General features: G+C 45.5%; 1 protein-coding gene, 1 long non-coding RNA gene and 1 other non-coding gene across 8 annotated transcripts in view; 1 reads left to right on the top strand and 2 right to left on the bottom strand.

Moving 5' to 3' along the window:
• The window catches only part of TBC1D31 (TBC1 domain family member 31), a 75,943-nt gene extending 60,473 nt beyond the window's left edge, over positions 1–15,470 (top strand). For 2 of the 6 annotated variants that reach the window (XM_030304033.1, XM_032591904.1), the window contains 5 exons: positions 1,307–1,447; positions 3,046–3,240; positions 5,287–5,425; positions 12,198–12,290; positions 15,125–15,470. In XM_030304033.1, the coding sequence (XP_030159893.1) occupies positions 1,307–1,447; positions 3,046–3,240; positions 5,287–5,425; positions 12,198–12,290; positions 15,125–15,258 (702 nt within the window). In that variant the 3' untranslated portion in view covers positions 15,259–15,470. The remainder of the gene's footprint in view (positions 1–1,306; positions 1,448–3,045; positions 3,241–5,286; positions 5,426–12,197; positions 12,291–15,124) is intronic. The other 4 variants (XM_030304036.1, XM_030304035.1, XM_030304034.1 and 1 more) reach the window with 3 other exon arrangements.
• Positions 12,022–22,823, bottom strand: LOC115506166. Its single transcript, XR_003966260.1, has 3 exons — positions 22,711–22,823; positions 21,756–21,913; positions 12,022–12,052 (listed from the first exon to the last, which is right to left on the bottom strand). It is a non-coding gene; the product is annotated as an uncharacterized LOC115506166 (long non-coding RNA).
• Positions 20,840–20,912, bottom strand: TRNAM-CAU. Its single transcript has one exon. It is a non-coding gene; the product is annotated as a tRNA-Met (tRNA).
• Positions 22,824–23,444: the final 621 nt, after the last annotated feature.

Here is a 23,444-nt window from a genome sequence, read left to right as displayed (position 1 = left end):
GGTCATCTCACAGTTTGTGGGTTCAAGCCCTGCATTGGGCTCTGTGCTGACAGCTCAGAGCCTGGAGCCTGCTTCTGATTCTGTGTCTCCCTCTCTCTCTGCCCCTGCCCCGCTCGTGCTCTGTCTCTCTCTCTCAAAAATAAACAAACATTAAAAAAAGAAAGAAAATTAGATATTTTAAATCATGTGATATGACAGTTCTGAAAATCAGATTCTCCTCCCTCCTCAGCATTTCTTGTTTCTTGGTGACTTCACTGAGTTGATTTGGTAAAGTTGAATTTACAGAGAACTAAATTAAAGTCTTCACTTGGGTTTAGCGACTGGACAGCGATTTCCTTAAGTGGCCTTGTACCAGTAAAGCCTCTAGGTCTTTGCCCAGAGGCTCTGTGTGCATCGTGTTGGGGCCTGCCTTCAACGCTTCGCTTCGCAGCTTACAACTCCAGAGTTCCCTTCCTGACTATGCAGAACCCCCATTCACCAGACTTAAGAGCCCTGCGCTTCCTCAGATCTGAGCATTCACATAGCCCTGCGCATGTGTACAGCTTTCCACGTGCACATGGACTTTTAGGTCTCCGGGAATCTATCAGCTTTTCAAAGTGCCCTGCAGACATCTAATTCTTCATTGTTTTCTGTGAATACTTTTTGGTTAGCTTGTGGTTTGCACTGCAATAGGCTCTCTCCAGCAGCCAAGATATTCACCAGGGTCCTCTCATGTATTTCAGCAAATGTCCCCAGGGAAAAGGCGGTTCAAGGTAGTGAGTTCTGAGTCATGGCAAATAAAGACAGCTTTGGGAGTACGTTCTTCCAGAACCACCGTATTGGTCAATGGGGACCGTTACTGGACAGTGGGAGTTTGCAGGAGTCCCACCTCCATTCTGCCCCCTCCTTTGGCTGCCAGGTTGCTGGTCTTAAAGGCTAATGCAGAGCTTAAGGGTAGGGTGGGACTAGAGATGAGGCAAGTTAAAAATGCCCTAATGCTTTCTGTTCTTACCAAGATGGAGCCATTTTTATGAGTAAATGATCCTCAAATTGCTTCAAGCCTTTGGTTAATTTCCAGAGTTCTGAAAGAGTTGGTTTTGCAAGTGTTCTCAGTGCTTTTTTGGATGAGAGTATTTTCACAGGTCCCTACTTTTATTTTCACTGATGTCACTGCTATTTGCTTTCTACTTTGAAAATTAGATGACCACAATTCTTATTTGTGTGCTAGTATTGGGGGGGGGGGGGGGGAGTCATTTTGTGTTCTAGCATTACTATATAGATTTGTGTTTTCTCTCTTTTTTTTTTTTTACAAAAATTTTTTTAACAGAATCTTATTAGAAATCAGGAAGCTGTTGCAAAAGAAATGAGAGAAGATTCAGATACCTATAGACGAAAAGTGGATCTTGAAGAACACATGTTCCATAAACTGATAGAAGCAGGTCAAACTCAGAACCAAAAAACTCAGAAGGTAAAAATATGGTAAACTTAGTGCACATAGAGAGGGGGAAGTTTCCATCTGTCATCCTTTTCTGTGTTTATTTTTCCTGCCCTGCCTCCCCCATCTGTCATCCTCTCAAAGGAGAAAATTCAAAATTGAACTCTGCAAAGGAGTTAATTCATTTCTTTGCTTCAGTTATCACAGCTCTTAGAATCTCACATTATTTTATTTATAGGCTACTTACTTCACTGCCAGACATATACAAGTATCTTTTATATTTTGAGAATTTTAAGATCTAGAAGATACAAGGGAAATAATAACTTCATAAATACTAACCTACTGTCTTATGTCTCAGAAGTTATCCCTGAGCAGATTAGTTGCAAAACATCAGGTCTTTGCCTGGTATATAAGCCAGGGTTTCCAAAGTATATTCTGTAGAATATTCGTAACTATTATTCAGTAAAATATGTGGCAACTAAGTATTGGAAGTGCTGTTTAAAGTTGGGATTTTTCAGGGCACCTGGGTGGCTCGGTCAGTTTAGCATCTGACTCTTGATTTTCTCAGGTCATGATCTCACGGTTCGTGGGAGTAAGTCCCACATTGGGCTGTATCCGTGTTGACAGTGCTGAGCCTGCTTGGGATTCTCTCTCTCCCTCTTTGTTTCTCCCTTGCTCTTTCTCTCTCTCTCTCTCTCTCTCTCTCTCTCTCTCTCTGAATAAATAAACTTTAAAAAAAGAAGTTAGGATTTTTCATGCCAAATTTGAGGATATGGTACATTGTGAGGCTTTAAGAAAATTTTCCAAACTTATTTTGTACAATTTCTGTGGAGTACCCTTTCAGAAATGCTGGCTCAAGTGAATTGAAATAGAATTTGAGAACTTCAAGAAAGAACTTTCTGTATCATCCAGTCAACAAAATGCTGAGTAGGTCTGTGGCCAGGCCTGGCCCTGGTCCAAAAGCCAGCAACGATATAAGACTTCCCTGTCTTCTGTTCAACAACCATCCCTTAGCGGATCCCATCAGCATAGCCCACCATTGATTTTTCCGTATAGGCTTTTGTTCAGTCTGTAAGAATGGGCTCTTCTGACTCCTTTTCACGGGTTGAAATATGGAAATTGTTTAATCCTACCCATTCCTGAGCCTAGAAATTCTCAGACTTGGCTATGTATTAGAATCACCTTTGTAAAAGTTCCAACATCTCGCCACCCCAGAAGCTGATGTAATTGGTTTGTGCTGGGTCCTGGACACCAGTTTGTTTTAAATACCGTTAGGTTGGGGCGCCTGGGTTGGGTGGCTCAGTCGGTTAAGTGACCGACTTCAGCGGAGGTCATGATCTCACGGTTCGTGGGTTCGAGCCCCACATCGGGCTCTGTACTGAACGCTTGCTCGGAGCCTGGAGCCTGCTTCAGATTCTGTGTCTCCCTCTTTCTCTGCCCCTCCGCTGCTTGTACTCTGTCTCACTCTGTCTCTCCAAAATAAATAAATGTAAAAAAAAATAAAATAAAAAGTGAAAGTAAACACCGTTAGGTTACAAACAGCTACCCTCGAAACTTGGTTACATTGAACAGATATACCATATTTTATATATAGTCTGACCTTGTTTCTGAAATTTACAAATATTTCTTAGTTAATTGAAGAAAATTTGGCAGAAGCTGAACAAGCATGTCTAAATGCCGACTGGCGAATTCAAGCTTTACATAAACAAAGATGTGATGATCTACAGCGGAACGCATGTTACCAGGAAGTGGCCAAACTCCTTCGGGAAAACAGAAGGAAAGAAACAGAAGTATTGAATGCAATGGTGGGGGAGGGAGCTAAAAAGGTAAGAATGGGGTTACAGATTTTTTTGTTATTCATCGTATAAATTTTGAAATATAATCAAACAACAGAAGCATCAAACCAGATAATTCCTCTTGGAAAAGCGAATCTAATTTTAATAGGTATATACAGAGAAGGAATCTAATACAATACCTAAAAATGACAAGGCATCTTTCTCAATGACATTAGTGCCTCTCAAGTTCTCAGCTTCCTGGATTGGGTTTGTTCTGGCTGATTGGATAATATTACTATTTAATTTTACCTAATTTTTGATTCTTACAATGTAGACAGCTTTAAACGGTTAGGAATTATATGTAGCTACTACTAACAAAACCTGAAATAATAGTGACAATGAGCAAGATGTAAGTGTTTTTCTTTTTCATGTGAAAGAAGTCCAGGGGTAGGAAACCCAGGGCTGGTTTCCTGGCTCCAAGGTCATTAGGGAAAGTGCCTCCTTCAGTCTTTCTGTGCTACTTCTTGGTGCATGGCTTTCGTTCTTGGGGACAGCTTACCACCCAAGATGACTGCTGGCTTTCCAGCCATCACATATACATTCCAGACAGCAGGAAGAAGGTAGGGCAGAAGTAGAAAAGGGCCCACTCCCGGCTGAGACAACTCTGTAACTCCTTTCTAGAAGTCCCACATCACATTCTGGCCACATTTGTCTGCAGAGGATGTTGGGACATGTAGCATTTTTAGCAGGGAGCATTATCATCCGAAATAAAAGTAGAATTCTATTCCTCAAGAAGAGTCAGAGAATGGATTTCAAGGAGGCAACGAAGAGCATGTCACACAGACGAATCCTTTGGTGGATCCCACCAGCAGCTCTGGCACCCGTGCTCTGTCGATATTATCGCAGACAGAGCGGACTTCCCCGAGGGCACTGCGGAGCTAGGGAGAGGTCAGGAACCAGAGGGCTGGCTGTAGTTCACTCCTCTTCATGCTGCTCTGTCGTGATGTCTATTCTGAAAGCTTTTCATAATGTATTTCCTTCAAGTGACTGTTCCTATTCATTTTCCTCCTACCCCATATAACGTGGCCCTGTGTGAGAACACTTTCGGTCAAGGACAGGGAGGGGCGGGAATGATGCCCACTGAGGCTGTTCTCAGGAACGTTATGGTGGGAGCCCACGTCTTCGAGGATTGCTGACCTTAGCGCTGGACTGCACACTGTTAGGTGCTGCTGTAGTTTGGGTGAAACAGAGTGTTTGAGGGTAGACTCGGGATCACTGTAAGGGCTTTCCTCCTTTGTATCTGGTGTGCTGGCTTCTAAAGCCAGCCTGATTACTGAGAGGCCTTGGGAAATCACTAAAACTCGGCCTCCTTATCAGTAATGGGAAAGGCCTGGATTTCTTGGCCCCTAATGATTCCTTAAAATTGTGTCATTTCACACATATTTAATGCATTAGCATTTCTATAACAAATTATACTATATGTTAACTAACTGGGTTTAAATTTAAAAAACTATATGTTTGCATATAAACGCTACAGCATAGAACATTGATGAACTTTAGGAGTTGTAGAATATCTTAAACGTGTTATTTTTAGTTACCCTTGAGCTAATTTTAAGATAATTGTTTTCTCACTGTAGGAAGAAGAAAGTAGGGGTTAATAGAAATTCCTTGACTTCCACGGCAGAGCTGGGCAAAGAATTCATTCTCTGAACTTTGCAGATCTTACTATTAAGCGATAGCATGCAAATTAAATAAGAAAATTATCATTAATTCTGAAAACTACATCCTGCAAGGTTTGACATGTGAAATGTGTTGAAACGACTTGTTATTGCAAAGACAGTGGGCACCTGTGTGTGTGCTTGTAGCACTTGGAGGTACTGAGTGGTACATCACACGTGCCTGCACCTTGAAGTTTCCTCAGCAGCCTTGGGCCAAGACTGGCACCCAAATTACCCTAAAACCAAACAGATCCCACGCACCATGGGAATCCCGAAGGAAGTGGAATAGAGGAGACAGAAGGGAGTTATTCCACTGTAGGAACTGACATTACCTCAATTTTTAGGTGATTTTTGTTTTCTTTCATTTATTTGCATGTAGTGGGAAGAAGCTAAAGAAAAAGACTTTCATCTGAAGTCAGAAAAGAAAGCTTCGGCTCTCTCAGATGCATCTCGAAAGTGGTTTCTGGAGAAAGAGCTAGATGATGCTTTAGAACATGCTGAACATCCGTATAATACAGGTGCGTGTCCATGAGTGCCTTTCTCTTCATGACAGTACACATTCATCCATCACAGGTAGGCTGTTTGCTGTCGTGAGCAAATCCCTGAGCTGTATTTTGGCACTTTATTCAAATGATTGCTCAACTAACAGGTGATCACTAGTCATCATTTTGGGGGTTGCTGGGGCTTATTAAAACAAACAAAACAGGCAAACAAACAAAAAAACCCAGCTCCAGTCAAGAAAAATCTCTCAACCGTCCTGTAGAATTCTGTTTTATTCCATGGTTTCATGGTCCTTGGTATCCCCTTCATCTGTCAGGATATGATTTGTTCCCAAAATGCTATTTCTAGTTTATTTTGGTAGAAATTGTGCTTTGCCAATAGCCGGTCCTCAGAACAACAGTGTAGTAAAGTAGCACAAGGAAACTTGTTAAAACCAAACGTTAGGTTTGGGTTTACAGGCTTGCAGTGGCATCAACTGAAAAGCTAAATTACTGTACTTAGAATTCTAAAGTAGGGGCGCCTGGGTGGCTCAGTCGGTTGTCAGTTGAGCATTGGACTTCGGCTCAGGTCATGATCTCACATCTCACAGCTCCTGAGTTCAAACCTCACATCGGGCTCTGTGCTGACAGCTCAGTGCCTGGGGCCTGCTTCAGATTCTGTTTCCCTCTCTCTGCCCCACCCCACTTGTGCACTCGCTGTCTTTCTCTCTCTCTCTCAATAATAAACATTAAAATATATATATATATATATATATATATATATATTTTTTTTTTTTTTTTTTTTTTTTTTGGTGCCCCCAAATAAGCCCTGTACCCATTTGCATTCACGGCCCATTTCCCCTCACTCCCCGCCCAGCCCCTAGCTCCCACTAATAAACTTCCTGTTCCACCATAGATTTGTCTGTTTAGGAAGCTTCATATAAATGGAGTCCAGTGATCTATGGTCTTTTGTGTCTGACTTCTTTCACTTCGCATAATGTTTTAAGGTTCAGCCATGTTGCAGCATGCATTAGGATTTCATTCCTTTTTATGGCCTGTATTGCGTTGTGTAGGTATTCCACACTTCATTTATCCATTTAGATTGTGTCCACTTCTTGGCTTTTATGAATAATGTCACTATGTGTGCAACTTTTAAAATTCACAAATTTGAAAAGTAGAAATGTAGGTCAGGTGCATCATCATCTAATTATGCCTACTTTTAAAACTCCTCATTAGCCCTCGTACTTTTTTTCGTGTGTATTTATTTTGAGAGAGAATGCGAATGAGCATGGGGCGGAGGGGGGCAGGGGGAGAGAGAGAATGTAAAGTAGGCTTGTGCTGTCAGCACAGCCCAATGTGGGACTCCATCCCACAACCATGAGATCATGACCTGAGCCAAAATCAAGAGTTGGATGCTCAACTGACTGAGCCACCCAGGCACCCAAGCTGTCATACTTTAGATTTAGGTCCCAGATAGCACCCCAGCCCATGAAGAAGCAGGGAGAGAAGAGTGTCACTCGTTGCACAAAGTAAATATTTACAGGGCTAGGTGGCTCAGTTGGTTAAGCGTCTGACTTCATCTCAGGTCATGATCTCACAGTCTGTGAGTTTGAGCCCCGCGTCGGGCTCTGTGCTGTCAGTTCAGAGGCTGGAGCCTTCTTCGGATTCTGTCTCCCCCTCTCTCTGCCCCTCCCCCACTCATGCTCTGTCTCTCAAAATATGAATAAACGTTAAAAAAAAAATTAAAAAAAAAAAGTAAATATTTACAACCGGCCTACAGAAGACAGTAACCAGTGGAGCCGCGACCTGTCACTAACCCTCTCACACTCACCCCTCCTCTAGGAAGAGACAATTCATGTGGCTTTTAGAGAAGCTATGGATTTAGAAGTACAAAAAAGGAAGAAACTGTAAAGAGCTTCTTCCGCTTCCCTCATCAGAAATCAGTAGTCTTGCGTATTGGCCCCTCTGCCTCCGTGGGCTCTTCCCGCCATGCTACCTAACTTTTTTTGAACTTGCCTAAATTTCACCAACGAGAGACCATTTGGTTAAGAATCATCCATTTTTCAAAAGGCAAATGTGTAAGGATTTGTCATTTTCTTAATCAGGGTGTATAAATGAAATCAGTCATTTGATCTTAACACTGGAAGATAATCAGCTGTAATTAGGAAAATGGCATTTTGATTGGAGGCGCTCAGCATTGGTCTGTCACTCAGGGCCTAGAATAGAGGAGTATGCAGTAGGAACCAGATAAGAGTGTGCCAGTGACGGGTCATTTATTTCAAATTTTTGCTTAGTGTCAAATCTTTATTAGCAGTGGGGGAGGAAATTCTTATTATTTTCTAGAAAACACAACCTTCTGGACAATGTGAATGGCCCTTGCTACCCCTAAAATCCCAGGTCCATAAACTTACATTGTAGCTGAATAGGCACGTCCTGTAAAACCGTATTAGTCCAGAGTTTTATTTTTTTATTTTTATTTTTTTTTAGTCCAGAGTTTTAAGCGGGCAAAAGATACGAATTTACAGTTCTCCAAAGAAGATACACATGACCACAATACACACATGAAAAGCTGTTTAACTTCATTAGTCATCAGGGAAATACAAACCAAAACCACATGAGGAAAACATTTTTTAAATACAAAACACAGTGAGATACTATTTCACACCCATTAGCATGACCGTAATTAGACAATAATCACACGTGCTGACGAGGGTCAGAGAATAATTGGAACAGTGCTAGAGGGGATGTAACGTGGTGTACTTTGGGAGACAGTCTGGCAGCTTCTCGGAGGGGTAAGTGTAGGGTAGCTGTGTGATGCGGCAGTTCCATTCGTAGGCATGTGCCCGGGAGATTCGGAAACACGTCCACACAAAAACCTGTACGTGAATGTGCATAGCATCATTATTCATAATAGCCAAAAAGTATAAACAACCTGGATATCCATCAGACCAGGAATCGGCCAACAGAATATAGTATATCCATACGATGGAAACTTCCATAGCAATAAAAATGTGGGTGAACCTTAAAAACCTTATGCTATGTTTAAGGAGCCAGACACGGAAGTACACATATCCTATGATTTTATTCATGTGAAATGTTTAGAACAGGCAGATCCATAGAGACAGAAAGTCGATTGGTGGTTTCAGGGGGATCGGGAGGGTGACCACAAATGGCTGCGGGGAGTTGGGATGATGAAAATGTTCTAGATTAGTGGTGATGGTTGTACAACTAATGGTTGTACAACTCTGGGAATATACAAAGAACGCTGAATCGTACACTTCACCAGGATCAATTTTCTGGTATGTGGATTATATGTCAGTGAACCGTTATTTTCAAAAAAGACGTTAGTAAGTGCTGTTCCCAGGTGGTAACAGGTGGGGCCGTTTGACCAGGTTTTAAATTAGTGGGCCTTTAAAAAGAGGACAGGCCTGGTGCCACAGGAACACACTCAGAGGGAGGGTTTCACCGTGTGGCGCAAGACCCCGGCCTGGGCGGCAGGCGCACTGGTTCCTAGTCCCAGCTTTATGGTCCGTGAAACTTGGCCGGAGTCACTAAGCTGTAGACCTCGGGGCAGTTTATTTAGCCACTTGTGTTTCTTCATTTGGATTTGTTCAGAAATGTTGACTGGTCTTCACTTTGCTCATTTGTAAAATGAGAACGTAGAGACTGGGTGATCTTCCATTTTGTTACGGCTCTAGCATGGCGGTACACCATTGTCTATGGCAAAACCATGTACGGTCCATAGGCCCCTCTGAGAATCTTCCCAGGAACATGCGCACACACACACAGAGTGTCTTCCCTTATAATTTTTGTGGATTCACCAACCAAAGCCTCCATGAACTCCACTCATACATGATAGAACATGTTGGATGCAATGAATCCATTGGAGAAAGTTGCCTGTGGTGGTGACAGAAGTTAGACCAGCTGGAGCAGAGTAGTTATCGAGACCACTGAAGAAGACAGGGACCATCAGTGCCAGGCTCAGGAATCGGGCCACATCCTGTTTGCCAACCTGGATACACAGCAGAATGACCTGGAAACACTAGTGTAGGGCTTACCTCCTGGGGAAGGAACTTGGTGCGCAGGGTTACGAAAAGGAAGGAATTGTAGTACGTACCTTTTATTCCTTTTGGATTTTGTGATACTCATAATACAAAATCAGTACATAAATACTGATTTAAACTAATATGAATCACCTTTGGGGCTTTAAAATATATTACATTAAGTGAAGAAAAAGAATAAATTGTACAAAAAGTAGATGAAAGGAACTTTTTGGCTTTTTACTTTATACGTTCAAATTTGTTATAATTAGCTTTTTTTTTCTTTTCTTTTTTTTTTTTTTTTGGTAAATTACAGATTAAAAAAATACATACTCAGGACCTCACCTACAGTGATTGAATTAGGGAGAATTGGGATAGAAGCTAGAAAGCTGGATTTTTGTTGTACAATTTCATAGGTGAATCTGCTCAGCAGTGTGTGAAACATGGCTGTAGGCAGAGGGGACCATTCGGCACTGGAACAGGTACCTCATGTTTACACCGTGGCCCTTTGTGAAGGGGACGTAAACAGCCATGGGCACGATGGGTTTTAGAGGACGGATGCGAGACAAGGCACAGTGGGGTCTCAGACATGGAAGGATCTGAAGAACCAGGGCCTGCCGTGTGAATCCTCTCTGCGACACTACGGTAGCGAATAGTGCGTACCTAGCTTATGCCAGAATATTACGGAGCTGGCGAGCTCACTACCTGATTCTATTTCTGCCAGTATTTTATTTAAAAGCTATGTCTTCCTTCTGTAAAGTTGAATAGGGGTGTGTGTGTGTGTGTGTGTGTGTGTGTGTGTTAGTAAATTCTCTCATCAGAAACCGTTCTTTGGAGCAAATGCAGATTACATCTATTACCTCTGCCACATGACAGCCCTTCAGATATTTTGAAGACGAGGCTTACATTCCATTTCCCCACACCAGTTCAAATTAGTCATTTGATAATTAGCCCCAAATAGTCTTAATGACTCATTGAACCATTAGCTAAAGCCCTTGAGACCGGGTAAAAGGCAGGCATCTTAATGAGTCAGTGTAACTCCAGTGGGCCTGACTCCTGGAAGCTTGGACCCTAGTAATGGGAGTAGAAAGGAAGGAACAGTCATGACTCTTGTGAGGATGAAAAATCAAAAAAAGACCTTGGTGTCTTACTGGATGAAAGGCTGTAGGAGTTGGAGAACAGAGAAGACACAGCTGAGGGGCAAGTATAACTTTTGAGATGAGAGTGATTCAAACCAGGGGAGGCCCCAGATCGGTTCTGGAACACTGCTGTGCCAGCTGCTCCGGAAGGTCTCAGGGGCGCCTGCCTCTCGCAGCTTCTCGTTTGCTCTCTGCTGCTGAGATTAGGCCCCGCGTGCAGGAAGCTGCCAGAGGTGGGCTCCCAGTAGTCCTCGGGGAGGGCTTGCTCATCACAGTTGATGATCTTTTCCAAGAAATGTTTGGGATCTCTGTCCTAACGTCGCTACTTTTGAATTGTTTGTTGGCTTTTTGTTTTAGCTAAAGGTGGAGGTTTTTTTAATGTATTTATTTTGAGAGAGTGGGGGAGGGGCAGAGGGAGAATCCCAAGCAGGCCCTGTGCAAGCAGAGCCCAACAGGGGCTCGAGCCCACAACCCGCGAGATCATGACCGGAGCTGAAATCAAGCGTCGGACGCTTAACAGACTGAGCCACCCAGGTGCCCCTTGGGGACATATTTTAAAAACACCTTTAGCTAGCGGCGCCTAGCTGCCGTGCCAGTGGGATTCTCTCTCTCTCTCTTCCTCTGTCTCTGCCCCTCTCCTGCTTATGTGCTCTCTCCCTCTCTCAAGAATAAATCAATTAAATGGGGCGCCTGGGTGGCGCAGTCGGTTAAGCGTCCGACTTCAGCCAGGTCACGATCTCGCGCTCAGTGAGTTCGAGCCCCGCGTCAGGCTCTGGGCTGATGGCTCGGAGCCTGGAGCCTGTTTCCGATTCTGTGTCTCCCTCTCTCTCTGCCCCTCCCCCGTTCATGCTCTGTCTCTCTCTGTCCCAATAATAAATAAAAACGTTGAAAAAAAAATTTAAAAAAAAAAAGAATAAATCAATTAAAAATAAATAAGTAAAATACGTCCCCAGAACTTCAGCCTTCGCGGCACTTACCCTGCCTCCAGGATGGTGATGGCGGCTCCTCTCGATAGAAACATTAGGGGCTTTCATCCTTGGCAGTTGTAATTTCCTAGGGACCGTTTGCAAATAAGAAAGGCTTCCTGGGGCGCCTGGGTGGCGCAGTCGGTTAAGCGTCCGACTTCGGCCAGGTCACGATCTCGCGGTCCGGGAGTTCGAGCCCCGCGTCGGGCTCTGGGCTGATGGCCCAGAGCCTGGAGCCTGTTTCCGATTCTGTGTCTCCCTCTCTCTCTGCCCCTCCCCCGGTTCATGCTCTGTCTCTCTCTGTCCCAAAAATAAAATAAAATTAAAAAAAAAGAAAGGCTTCCTGGGCGCCTGGGTGGCGCAGTCGGTTAAGCGTCCGACTTCGGCCAGGTCACGATCTCGCGGTCCGTGAGTTCGAGCCCCGCCTCGGGCTCTGGGCTGATGGCTCGGAGCCTGGAGCCTGTTTCCAATTCTGTGTCTCCCTCTCTCTCTGCCCCTCCCCTGTTCATGCTCTGTCTCTCTCTGTCCCAAAAATAAATAAACGTTGAAGAAAAAAAAAAATAATAAATAAATAAATAAATAAATAAATAAATAAATAAATAAATAAAAAAGAAAGGCTTCCTACTCGCTCCCACATGTCTTCTCTATCTCCTCACTGCTGTGACAGTGCCCAGATGCCAAAGTGGACAGGCTGCCTCAGGCTATGTGCCTAGAACCTCACAATTAAAGGACAGTTCTGAAGTGGATTCCTCAACACACAGTAAGTTGATAAGCAATAAATATTTCTTCTATCATTTATCATTCATTCACTTATTTATTTAAAGTTTTATTATTTGAGAGAGAGAAAGATCACATGAGCTGGGGAGGGGCAGAGAGAAAGGGAGAGAATCCCAAGCAGGCTCCTTGCTGTCAGCACAGAGCCCAACTCCGGGCTCGATCTCGTGAACCGTGACATCATGACCTGAGCTGAGATCAAGAGTTGGACGCCCAGCCTACTGGGCCACCCAGGTGCCCCTCTTCTGCCATTTAAAATTTAGCATTAATTTAAGCAAGATTGTGGCTTGAATTATATGTACAGCATATTGACGCCATTTTCCCAGGGCATGGATAATGGCAATCCTGAAATGGAGGGAGCAAAATTCTCAAATTTCTAATGGGGAGTTAAAAAGAGATCAGACCGAAACCAAGTCAGGAGGGTTTGCCAGATATCGATGCGATTTCATTAGCACCAGAATGAATTTCATTGTCCAGAAACGGTTGCGGGCTGCTACAGAAGTCTGTTACTCAGTACATTAATGACATTCGTAACTGTTTTTTACATCCTTCTGGAAAGAAAATCTGAGCATTAGTTTTCAAAGCTATTACGTATTTGAAATTTTCTGACTCTCTTCTTCTGGGCTGGGCTCCATCCAGCAGCCACTGAAAATGTGTTATTTGCTCTCGGCACCGTGATGGACCGCTGAGGCCACTGGTGTTGGAACTGCTGGAGACCATCGGCTTCATGCTGATGAGCTGAACTCTTTTGTTGAGAGCAAGTGAGAAGAGGAGCAGGGGAAGGGCAGAGAGAGAGGGAGAGAGAGCATCCCAGGCAGGCTCTGCACCATCAGCACAGATCCCGATATGGGGCTCAAACTCCTGAACTGTGAGATCATGACCTGAGCGGAAGTCAGGAGTCACCCAGGCGCCCTGATTAGCCAACCTTTGATCCCTCCACTTGATCCACTGAAGTTTTTATTTTTGGAAGGGACAGGGTGGGTCAGAAATATGGTCATTAACTCATAAAGGAGCTGACAGTTTTCCCAATAAAGTATTTGATTTCTTTTTAAAATGGGGGAAGGAACAAGAAACTCTGTTAGACTTTGATTTCCACCGACTTTTTCAATAAAACTGTCATATAGAAGAAGCAGAATTTAACAAGATCTTTTGAGTTCTTTTAGAAGAACAGATTTTTAGGGGCACCTGAGTGGTTCAGTCGGTTGGGCATCCGACTTCGGTTCGGGTCATGATCTCGCAGTCTGTGAGTTCGAGCCCAGTGTTGGGCTCTGTGCTGACAGTTCAGAGCCTGGAGCCTGCTTTGGATTCTGTGTCTCCCTCTCTCTCTGCCCTTCCCTCACTCACGCTCTGTGTCTCTCTGTGTCTCTCAAAAATAAACGTTAAAAAAAAAAGAACAGATTTTTATACAGTGCCCTCTAAAGACAAACAAGCTTTATAAGAAATATACCTAATAAATAACAAGTCATGAGACTCTAGTACTGTATATTTTTGTTAACTCATACTTTACCTGTATCTGTAAATTCTGTGTCAGAAAAGCCATGCATCAGTCAAATGAAAGTACACGAGATTCTCAATTGTTCTCTATGCTGACATGTCAGAACTTAAATTTTTAGTTAGATAATTCTAAATTAGAAAATCAAGTTCAAGACATTTGGTAAGTTTAGGTTATTTAGCAGCAAAATAAGACCATAAACATTGTATTCCTTTGGAGGAAAATATAGTTTTCTGGAATTGGAGCTGACTGAATATGTAACTACATTTAAGAGAAGTGGGTTTTTTTTTTAAGTTTATTTATTTTGAGAGCGAGAGCATGCATGTGGGGGAGGGTCAGAGAGGAGAGAGAGAATCCCAAGCAGGCTCCACACTGTCAGCACAGAGCCCACGTGGGACTCAAACCCATGAACCATGGGATCATGACCTGAGCCGAAGTCAGACACTTAACCCACCGTGCCACCCAGGTACCCTGAGAGAAGTGTATTTTTAAGGGGCTTTTTTTTTTCTTCAGATTCCAGTGTTTACTAGCCGCCGCCCCAACTCAGTATGAAATGGCTGTTACACTTGGTTAGACACACTGTAATATTTTAATTTGACTCTCCCTGTGTTGGCCACTATTAAAACCATTTGATTTATTTGTATTTAGTCATTGGGAAAGTAGTCTTGGTATACATTTCTAAATATTAATTTTGGCAACTCAGAATGCTTTGTTTCAATACCATTAAGCATCATAGTGAGGAAACTTACTGTTGCAAAGAACTCACTCATCCTCTCTTGGACAAGATTTGTTCCTAATTTAAAAGATTGACGGGGTGCCTGGGTGGCTCAGTCGGTTAAGCATCCAACTTCGGCTCAGGTTTAAGCCCTGCATCGGGCTCTGTGCTGATGGCCCAGAGCCTGGAACCTGCTTGGGATTCTGTGTCTCCCTCTCGCTGTCCCTCCCCCGCTCTCTGTCTCAAAAATAAAATTATTTATATTATTAAATAATTAAAATATATTAAATAATTAAAAATTAAAAAATACTAAAAAAATTATTGTTAATAAAGATTGTCTATCTCCCCCAAATAAAAAACAAATGGTAAATAACCAAAAGTAGATGAGTTCTCTTTCTCTGATAACATTCATTCAATTCAACAAATAAATACTTGGCTTGTAAATGGAACAGTATAGGGAACAACACATTAAGTTTTTTGTTAAAGAAATTTGGTTTTTCAAATATCATTTCATTACTGATTTTTTGCAACATGTTTACCTTTAAAATCCATGCTGTATCGTTGCTAATATCAGAACATTAAACTATTGTTATCTTAAAATTTTGTTTTCAAGTTTCTTTAAATCAAAGAAGAGTACAGTGGGACACCATGGAACAGGATCTTATGGAGAGAGTGAGAAATCTTCGCCAGAGGCTCACGGCCCAGGCTCGTAACAGATGCCGAACACCTCATCTTTTGGCCACGTAGGAGGCTGGTCACCTTGAGGTGGAGAGAGAGATACCTACTTGGCAATCAGTGGCACTGATTTTTACATTATTTATTTTATATCCCTACAGAAATCAACTTTTTGTATAGAAAAATGTATGTATAAAAATTATGTGGACTATTTCATTCTGATGCTTTTGGGCTTGTAAATGTCTTCTTGTACTTTTCATAATAAAATTTGTGAGGCTATTAAAGCTCGTATTAGGATCTTTCAGGTCACAAGGACCAGCATAAACCTCTAACTTTAGTTGATGAGAGTTTATTTTAAAGATAAACAGAAAAGTAAAGAACAGGAAACCATCTCAACAACTGTCCGACCAGAACTGAGGGGGAAGGCAGCAGGAAATTTAGGGCACCGACAGTGTGCACCACAGCGTGCTGTCCCCCGGCGGCGGGGGTCTCCTCTTTGCTAGCGAGCCCACCCTGGGGTCTCCGTCTCTCCTTCTCCGGACAGCACTGGCCGCTCTCTCACTTGGGCCCTAAGCTCCATAACAGGGCTCCTCACAACTTCATCATCTAGGGCAGATTACTTCTGGAACCTTCCCTGAACCATTTCTTTTTCTTTTTTTTAAAGTTTATTTATTCTGAGAGAGTGCATGTGCGTGTGCAAGTTGGGAGGGGCAGAGGGAGAGGGAACGAGAATCCCAAGGCTCAATCCCACAACCTTGGGATCATAACTTGAGCCAAAATCAAATACTTAACCGACTGAGCCAGCCAGGTGCCCCCGTGAACCCCTTTATAAAAGGAAGGTAAAGGGGCACCTGCCCTGCTCAGTTGGTAGAGCATGTGACTCTTAATATTGGGGTTGTGAATTCAAGCCCCATGTTGGGTGTAGAGATTACTTAAAATCTTAAAAAAATAAAAGGAAAGATAGAAATAGCTCAGGGACTTGAGGTGAGGATTAAGATAATGTAAAGTTCTGGTATTGTGCTTGACATATAGTAAGCATGTAATACGTAATAGTAATTCTTGTTTCTGTGGTCATAAAGCATAATCTTATAGTAAACCAAATACTTCAGTAAGCAAAATGCTCTCTTGGCTAATAGGCAAGGTCCTGAGGCAAGGCATTGGTTTCCCAAGAGCACTTTCTTCAGTCTACTTTTTTGTTCATTTGCAGGTCATCACAAACGTGCCTTCAAGGGCCAGGCTGGTGTGTGTTTGGCAATAGGGAAGTCACAGAATATAAAATGTATAATGATGGGAACTTGGGTGAACTAGAAATTGGTCACTTAAAAGCATTCAAATTCTAAAATATTCCCAATCCTGGGGCGCCTGCGTGGCTCAGTCATTAAGCGTCCGACTTTGGCTCAGGTCATGATCTCACAGTTGTGAGTTTGAGCCCCTCATCAGGCCCTGTGCTGACAAGCCCAGAGCCTGGAGCCTGCTGCAGATTCTGTGTCTCCCTCTCTCTCTACCCCTCCCCTGTTTGTGCTGTCTCTCTCGCTCTCTCTCAAAAATAAACATTAAGAAATTTTTGAATATTCCCGATCCTGCCAGCCAGAATCAGCTGTATAAGGCCCATTTTTACCTCTATTTCAGGTCCCCTTCTGTGAAAACTTAAACCTACTCAGACTGGTTTTGCAACTACCCACATCTCTTTTATAGTATTACAGTATTTCATTTAAAAAAAACTTCCCTTTATCCAGTGAAAGTGAGTTATGCATACTAACACCCAAATGAAGTTCTTACCACATTCTTAATTTTCTCTGAATCTACAGTTCTCCCAGTAATACTCTTGCTAACGTCACTGCCTTAGCAGATTTCAGATATTTGCTTGACTCTCCGGTCATATGTGCTTGGTTGGCATTTCAAAGGCTATCACACTTCATAAAATACATAAACACATTTCTGATTATCTCTTTCTGCTTCTTGGCATAGCTTCAACTTACCCCCAGATTCTTTATAATGTAAATTCTCTGGGAATTGAATAAAGGTTGAGCTTAGCAAAAATTCTTCCCACTCCTGGTATCTTCTCTCTGGTACTCCCTTGAATCCTTGAATTTGTGAAAGCAGAGCAGTTTCTAAAGGCCTTTTCATATTTATTACATTCATAAGGTTTCTCTCTGGTGTAAATGGTTCAGTGTTGGATAAATTCGGGGCTTCAGCTAAATTCTCCACATACGCTACACTTAAGCACTTCTCTGCAATATGAATTCAGTGGTGTCAAATAAATTAACCCGTTTAACGTTTATTACATTCATATGGTTCTTGTCTAGTACGAGCTCTCTGATGTTGAGCAAGACTTGAGCATTTGCTAAAGGCCCTTGCACAGTCACCACCGCCCCCGACCGTCACAGCAGCAAGAGCCACTATAAGGACTGCGAGCAGGTTGATTTATTAGTAGGAGTGCATCCGGCACAGCTTCTGGAGTTACTATCTGGACCCAGTTAGGAGACACACGGCATGGTGATCTTAACAGGAAAACTTTAAGATACAATGAGTTATTAAACTATAAGCGAGTAGCTAACTTAAAGATGTATAGATGTAAAGGGTACCCAGGACTGATCAGGGGAGAGTAAATGAAGGACTAACTCGGAAAGGAGGCTCCTCTTACTCCCTGGAGTGTTGTCTGGGGGGGGGGGGGTGTGCCCCCTCTGCACTGTGCATGTTGAGAGGGCCACGGGAAACCACCCTCCGGGACACAGCAAACCGAGGCTGGAAGGCAAGTGCCGAGAGCGTGTCAGGGGCTGCTTTCTGGCTCCAGACCTGGAACAGGCCCTCTCCGTGTTGGGAGGATTGTGGCAAAGTGGTCATCGGGCCGAGGCCCTGGAGTCACTGGGAGATTGTGCATTCAGGGCACACGGCTGTGGCGGAGTACCCCGGCCATTCCCACACACTCTCACTGGTTATGAGAAGCGGGGCAAGAATAAGCAGCACAGCACCTGGGAACTAAAAGGAGGCCCATTCCTCCTGCCACTTCCTCCAGCACCCCCTGCCGACAGCTTGCTGTCCTGCACGCACGCTGTAGAAGGGCTGGAATCCAGGGGGTTATTGCAGGGCAGGTAAGGAAGGGTGACGCTGGAGCTGAGAGGCGATAAACTGGTAACTGGCATTCCCATGCAATTAAAAGTGGTTCTCACACTTGACTTCATTGGTTGACAGCAATGTGGACTCAATGTTTGCCTTTTTTAAATCAAATTAAGATGCCAGGGTTTGCCTGGCATGATGTGGACGGCAGAATCCAAAAGCTCAGGAAGGTAGGAATGTAGGAGTGGATTTATTACATACGAACTTCCGGCTCACTGCCCAACCACATGCTCAGCCCCGAAGACGCTCCCTTCGTTAAGGCACCGAGTGAAGGGAGTATCTGTGAACTTGAAAAGCTCTGTGGTGGCATTCTGTGGGTGATGGGGGAGGGTGAGAGATGCCATTGTTGATATGCTCCCTGATTTCAGTGCAGGTGACGGGATTCCGTAGTAGCAGAGGCTAAGTGGCGGCATTCAGCTACCAGAGGCAACCATTTAGAGCAGTGGGCAGCACAGAAGCTGCAGTGATAGCGGATTTGGGCTCTTGGTAATGGATTCCCTTGTCCCTAAGAAGGAAATAGTTGCGGGGCGCCTGGGTGGCTCAGTCGGGAAGCCCCCGACTTCAGCTCTGGTCATGATCTCTCAGTTCGTGAGTTCGAGCCTGCATCGGGCTCTGTGCTTACAGCTCAGAGCCTGGAGCCTGCTTTGGATTCTGTGTCTCCCTCTCTGTCTGCCCCTTCCCCTTCATTCTCTCTCTCTCTCTTTCTCTCTCTCTCTCTCTCAAAAATAAATAAACATCGGGGCACCTAGGTGGCTCAGTAAGTTAAACGCCTGACTTCGGTTCAGGTCATGATCTCCAGGTTCATGAGTTGGAGGCCTGCATCGGGCTCTGTGCTGACAGCTCAGAGCCTGGAGCCTGCTTTGGCTTCTGTGTCTCCCTCTCTCTCTGCTCCTCCCCTACTCACATTCTGTCCCTCCCCCCCACTCACACTCTGTCTCTTTCTCAAACACTAAAAACAAAAATTAAAAAAAAGAATGAAATAGTTGCCAAAGAAGAATGAAATAGTTGCCAGCCTACGAAAATGTTGCTTGCTTGATATATGTAACAGGGAAACTTCAGACCTGGTGTCTGAAAACCTGACTTGAGCCGTCACAGTGGAGACCCATGCCTGTCACCCTTTCCAGACCTACACTCATTTCCAGATCCAAAGCCATCTGACTGAAGGGGGGTGGGGCAGGCCCCCTTGAGGAAGAGTCCTGCAGGAGTGAGGGCCACATATTATGCTATAAATAACCCCCCAAGCTTTTCCAAAGGGGCCTGTTGCCATTTACTTGAAGGATTGGTAGTAGGGAAAAGAAAGCACCCAGCCCTTTCAGGGGTCCCTAGACATTGGCTCTAAATTGACACCAATTCCTGTGTCCACCAAAGTTAGAGCTAATGGTGGCAGGTGATAGGGTCTTGGGACAAGTCTTGAATCCCAGCGGAGGCAGTAGGGCCATGAAGCCAACTGTGGTTCTTTTCTGAGTACCTGAATGCATACTCGGAATAAACACATTCTACAAATGGCAGAATCTCCGCAGTGGCACTACGACTCGCTGACCAAGGGTCCTTACGGTAAAAAGAGCTAAGTGAAAGCCTCTGGAAGGTGCTTCCTCTCAGGATAGTAAACCAAAAGTATTACCACATCCCTGATGGGGGAAATTGCAGGAGGTTAGTGCCGCCGTCAAAAACTTGAAAGGTGAAGGGGAGATACCAGCTATCACATCTCCATCTAAGTGGCTATTTGACCTGTGCGGCACGACAGAGTTATCAGAAACTTAGCTGGTGACGGCTGCGATTGTAGCACGTGTTTCGGACGCAGTCGCAACACGGCCCCCGTCCCGCTACGCCACTGCAGCGGCCACCGGCACCAACTCCCTAAGACCCCTCTCCCTCCCCTCTCGGGCGCTGCCCCCTCCCAGCTCCGCAGCCCACACTGCACGGCGGTGCTCGGTGCCCCGCGCAGGCTGGCCAGCTCACAGGCCCACCCTTCCCTGCTGTCGAGCGAAAAGGACCAGCCCCCTCCCGGGACCACCTGTTCCGGCGCCTCCCCGAGCGAGCCTTGCGCCCGCGGCGCCCGCAACGCGCTGCTGGACCCCGAGCACCGGTGCCGCCGAACCCCAGACCGTGCGCCCCGCCGGCGACTGCGGGTGCTCCGGGGCCAGGACAGGAGGACGGGGGAGAGTGGCACGGCTGGGACGCTGCCTCCGGGGGCCCCTCCGCGCCGCCGCGCACAGGGGGCGGAGGGGTGCGGTTCTTTCTCCAGGGCTTACGAGGTCTCGGCCCACCCGGCGCGGACCAGTCTACTAGGGTGCCCCCGGGTCATCGTGCCTCCGCCTTCCCGTCCTCGGTCCCGGACCCGAACAGAGAAGGGAGGCTTTGCACTTAACACAGCGTCCCTGCGCCGGTACTTCGGGGAGGCAAGACCGAGCCTAACGACACACTGGAGACCTCTTTGCGGAAAAGCGCGGACGCCGGGGGTCTTTCTGTCCTCAGACAAGCAAATAAAACCCTTCGTGCTGGCAGGAGTGGAGACGGGAAGAGAACAAAAGTATTGTGCCCCGTGTGAGGATCGAACTCACGACCTTCAGATTATGAGACTGACGCGCTACCTACTGCGCTAACGAGGCACCTACAGGCTGTTCGCGGCCGTAGGGTAATGAGGCTAGTGCGGGGACGGGGCGCGCATGCCCAGAAAGTTGTGGCTTTATTTCTGTCTGCAATGGGTTGTGAGACCCCACAGCCGACGCTGGCGCCAGACCCGCGTCCTTGGCAACCAACCACCCGCGCTGAGTTTTCCTCCGCCTGCTCCGCTGTTTGTCAATCAACAAACACCCCACTGCGCTGAGTAGTGAGGACACGAAGGAGTGGGATTCTTCCTGCTGCTGTACTACCTTATTTTTGTACAGTGCTTACAAAGTGTTTGCACACTTGTGATCAAGTGAAACACTTACTGGGCACCTACTGTATTCCCGGCCCTGTGCTGAGTGCTGCGTTCATAGGGACTCCCAGCCTCAAACTTGGGAGTGGAAGCGCAGATGCATAACGATTTGAAAACACACACTTACAGGCAAGCACACATGCACACCTTTCCGGCCCCACCGCAGATCCCCGATCCAGCCTGCCCAGCCCCTCCAGGCGCCCCAGGATTGCACCGCGGCCCGGAGCTCGCCGGCTGCGCCACTCTTAGAAGCGACAGTAGCTCAGGAAACGACACCTCGCCACAGCCTCAGCTTCTTGGAAGTCCCCTCTCTTCCTTTGCCCTCCCCTCCCCCTAGCCCTTTACATACTATATTCATTGTTAAAGGAAACTATGTCCCTATCATACATGGAAAGCGACTGTTTTTTTTTTAATACACTTTAAAATAAATACATAACTATTAAACTAGTAAATACTTTTCCATGTACCATCTGGCACACTTACCATTACGGCACACTTAAAATCTGTATATTTCGCTGTATGTGAATTTTACCTTTAAAAACGTAAATTAAGAATGAACTCCAGCCGACGACCGGCGTGCAGAAGGGCTTTGGGGGCATGCACTGACGGTTGGAAGTTTGAAGTGCTTCAAAAACTCAGGCAGTTTGCTGGCGGGCCAACTTCAAGGACAGCGAGGTAGAGATTCGAAGTCTGCTGGAGCAGAGGGATGTTAATGTAGATCTTGGTGGTGGGCATACTGACACTCACTCTACAAGTCTTTCAAGGTTTTCTATTTTTCTGAAACTTGTCATTATAAAATGTTGCGGGAGGAGTTTTTTTTTTAATCACCCAGAATTTGGGAGATACGTGGGATGTTAGGGGCGCGAATGGCAAGGTGGGTGTGAGGAGGTGGAGAAAATACTTTCGTCTTCAGACCAGGCACCAGAACTCCTGAGAGTTGGGGGAAAGAGAGTCGGGGGTGGGGTGGGTGGCAGATCTCTATATTTTGGAGAGAGACCCCTGGAGTGCGGGAGATCAGCGAGACCCACACGGGGAAAGACTGCGAGCGAGCTCCAGGGCAGATGAGGCCGGGGGACAGGGGTGGGCTCTTAAGGGCATCGAGTCTCTTTAGGGGGAGTCGCGGGTCGTGCAGGCAGTCTGGACCCAGGACTCGCGGAGGGGTTCCACCCAATCCTAGGGGAGTTCCCCACACTCACTGTGGCGGGTGGGAGCCCCACGACTACCCAATCCTCGGGGCAGCTCTACCACCCACGCTCCGTGGGAGTGGGGGGATCCAACACAGGGGCGGTGCTCGAGGTGAGATCGCTGCACAACCCCTCTCCCCCCACCCCCCAACCCGCGGGTGCAGGAGCTCGAGGCCGGGGGCAGAGTGACTGGAGAGGGAAACCCCCAACACACACCCTCATAGGAACCCTTGTGGGGTCCCTGTCTACCACTGTTACAAACTGAGTCGCTCCTGGGTCCCGCAGGCCAACAGATAAACTCACCCACTGTTTGCCAGGGTTATGCCCTCGGTTTGTCCTCAAGTCGTGTTAGGACTGCAAGACATCGCAGAGCCCAAGTCCATGAACAGGGAACTGGCCACAGGAATGAGGGTCTTTCCAGGCTGAAAACAAGAACACAGAACGCTCTATGCCTGATACGAAACAGGTGAAGAAAGCAAGGGCAGAACTGGGTGTGGGGTGTGCCGTCGTTACAGTATGAAGTGGGGGTAAGAATATTCATATTTGCTAGTATTTGCACCCTACATCTCTGAACGGATACACAGAAAACTAAGATCAATGATTTTTATGTATTGGGGGTGGGTGGAAATGATGGTTAGAGGCAAGGATAGGATAAAGACTTTTTTTTTTTAAGTAAACTGTTACTTTTTAACAGTTTTAGATTTATGGAGAAATTAGCAGAGTTCCCATAAAGCCCACCCCCAGTTTCCCCTATTACCAACATCTTACGTTAGTGTGGTACTTTGGTTACAGTTAATGAACCAGCATTGATATATTATTGCCTGAAGTCCATCTTGCCTCGGATTTCCTTAGTTTTCCCCAAATGTCCTTTTTCTGTTCCAGGATCCCATGCAGGCTCCCATATCACAGTTAATGGTCATGTCTCCTCAGGCTCCTCCTGGCTGTGGCAGTTTCTCAGTCTTGCCTTGTTTTTGGTGGCCTTGACAGTTTTGAGGACTGGTCAGATACTTTGTAGATGGTTCCTCAGTTAGGGGACT

Source organism: Lynx canadensis, chromosome F2 (genome assembly GCF_007474595.2).
Source record: "Lynx canadensis isolate LIC74 chromosome F2, mLynCan4.pri.v2, whole genome shotgun sequence".
Lineage (NCBI taxonomy): Eukaryota > Metazoa > Chordata > Mammalia > Carnivora > Felidae > Lynx > Lynx canadensis.
The sequence above is the reverse complement of the archived record's forward strand: the minus strand, read 5'-3'. Positions and strand labels throughout refer to the sequence as shown.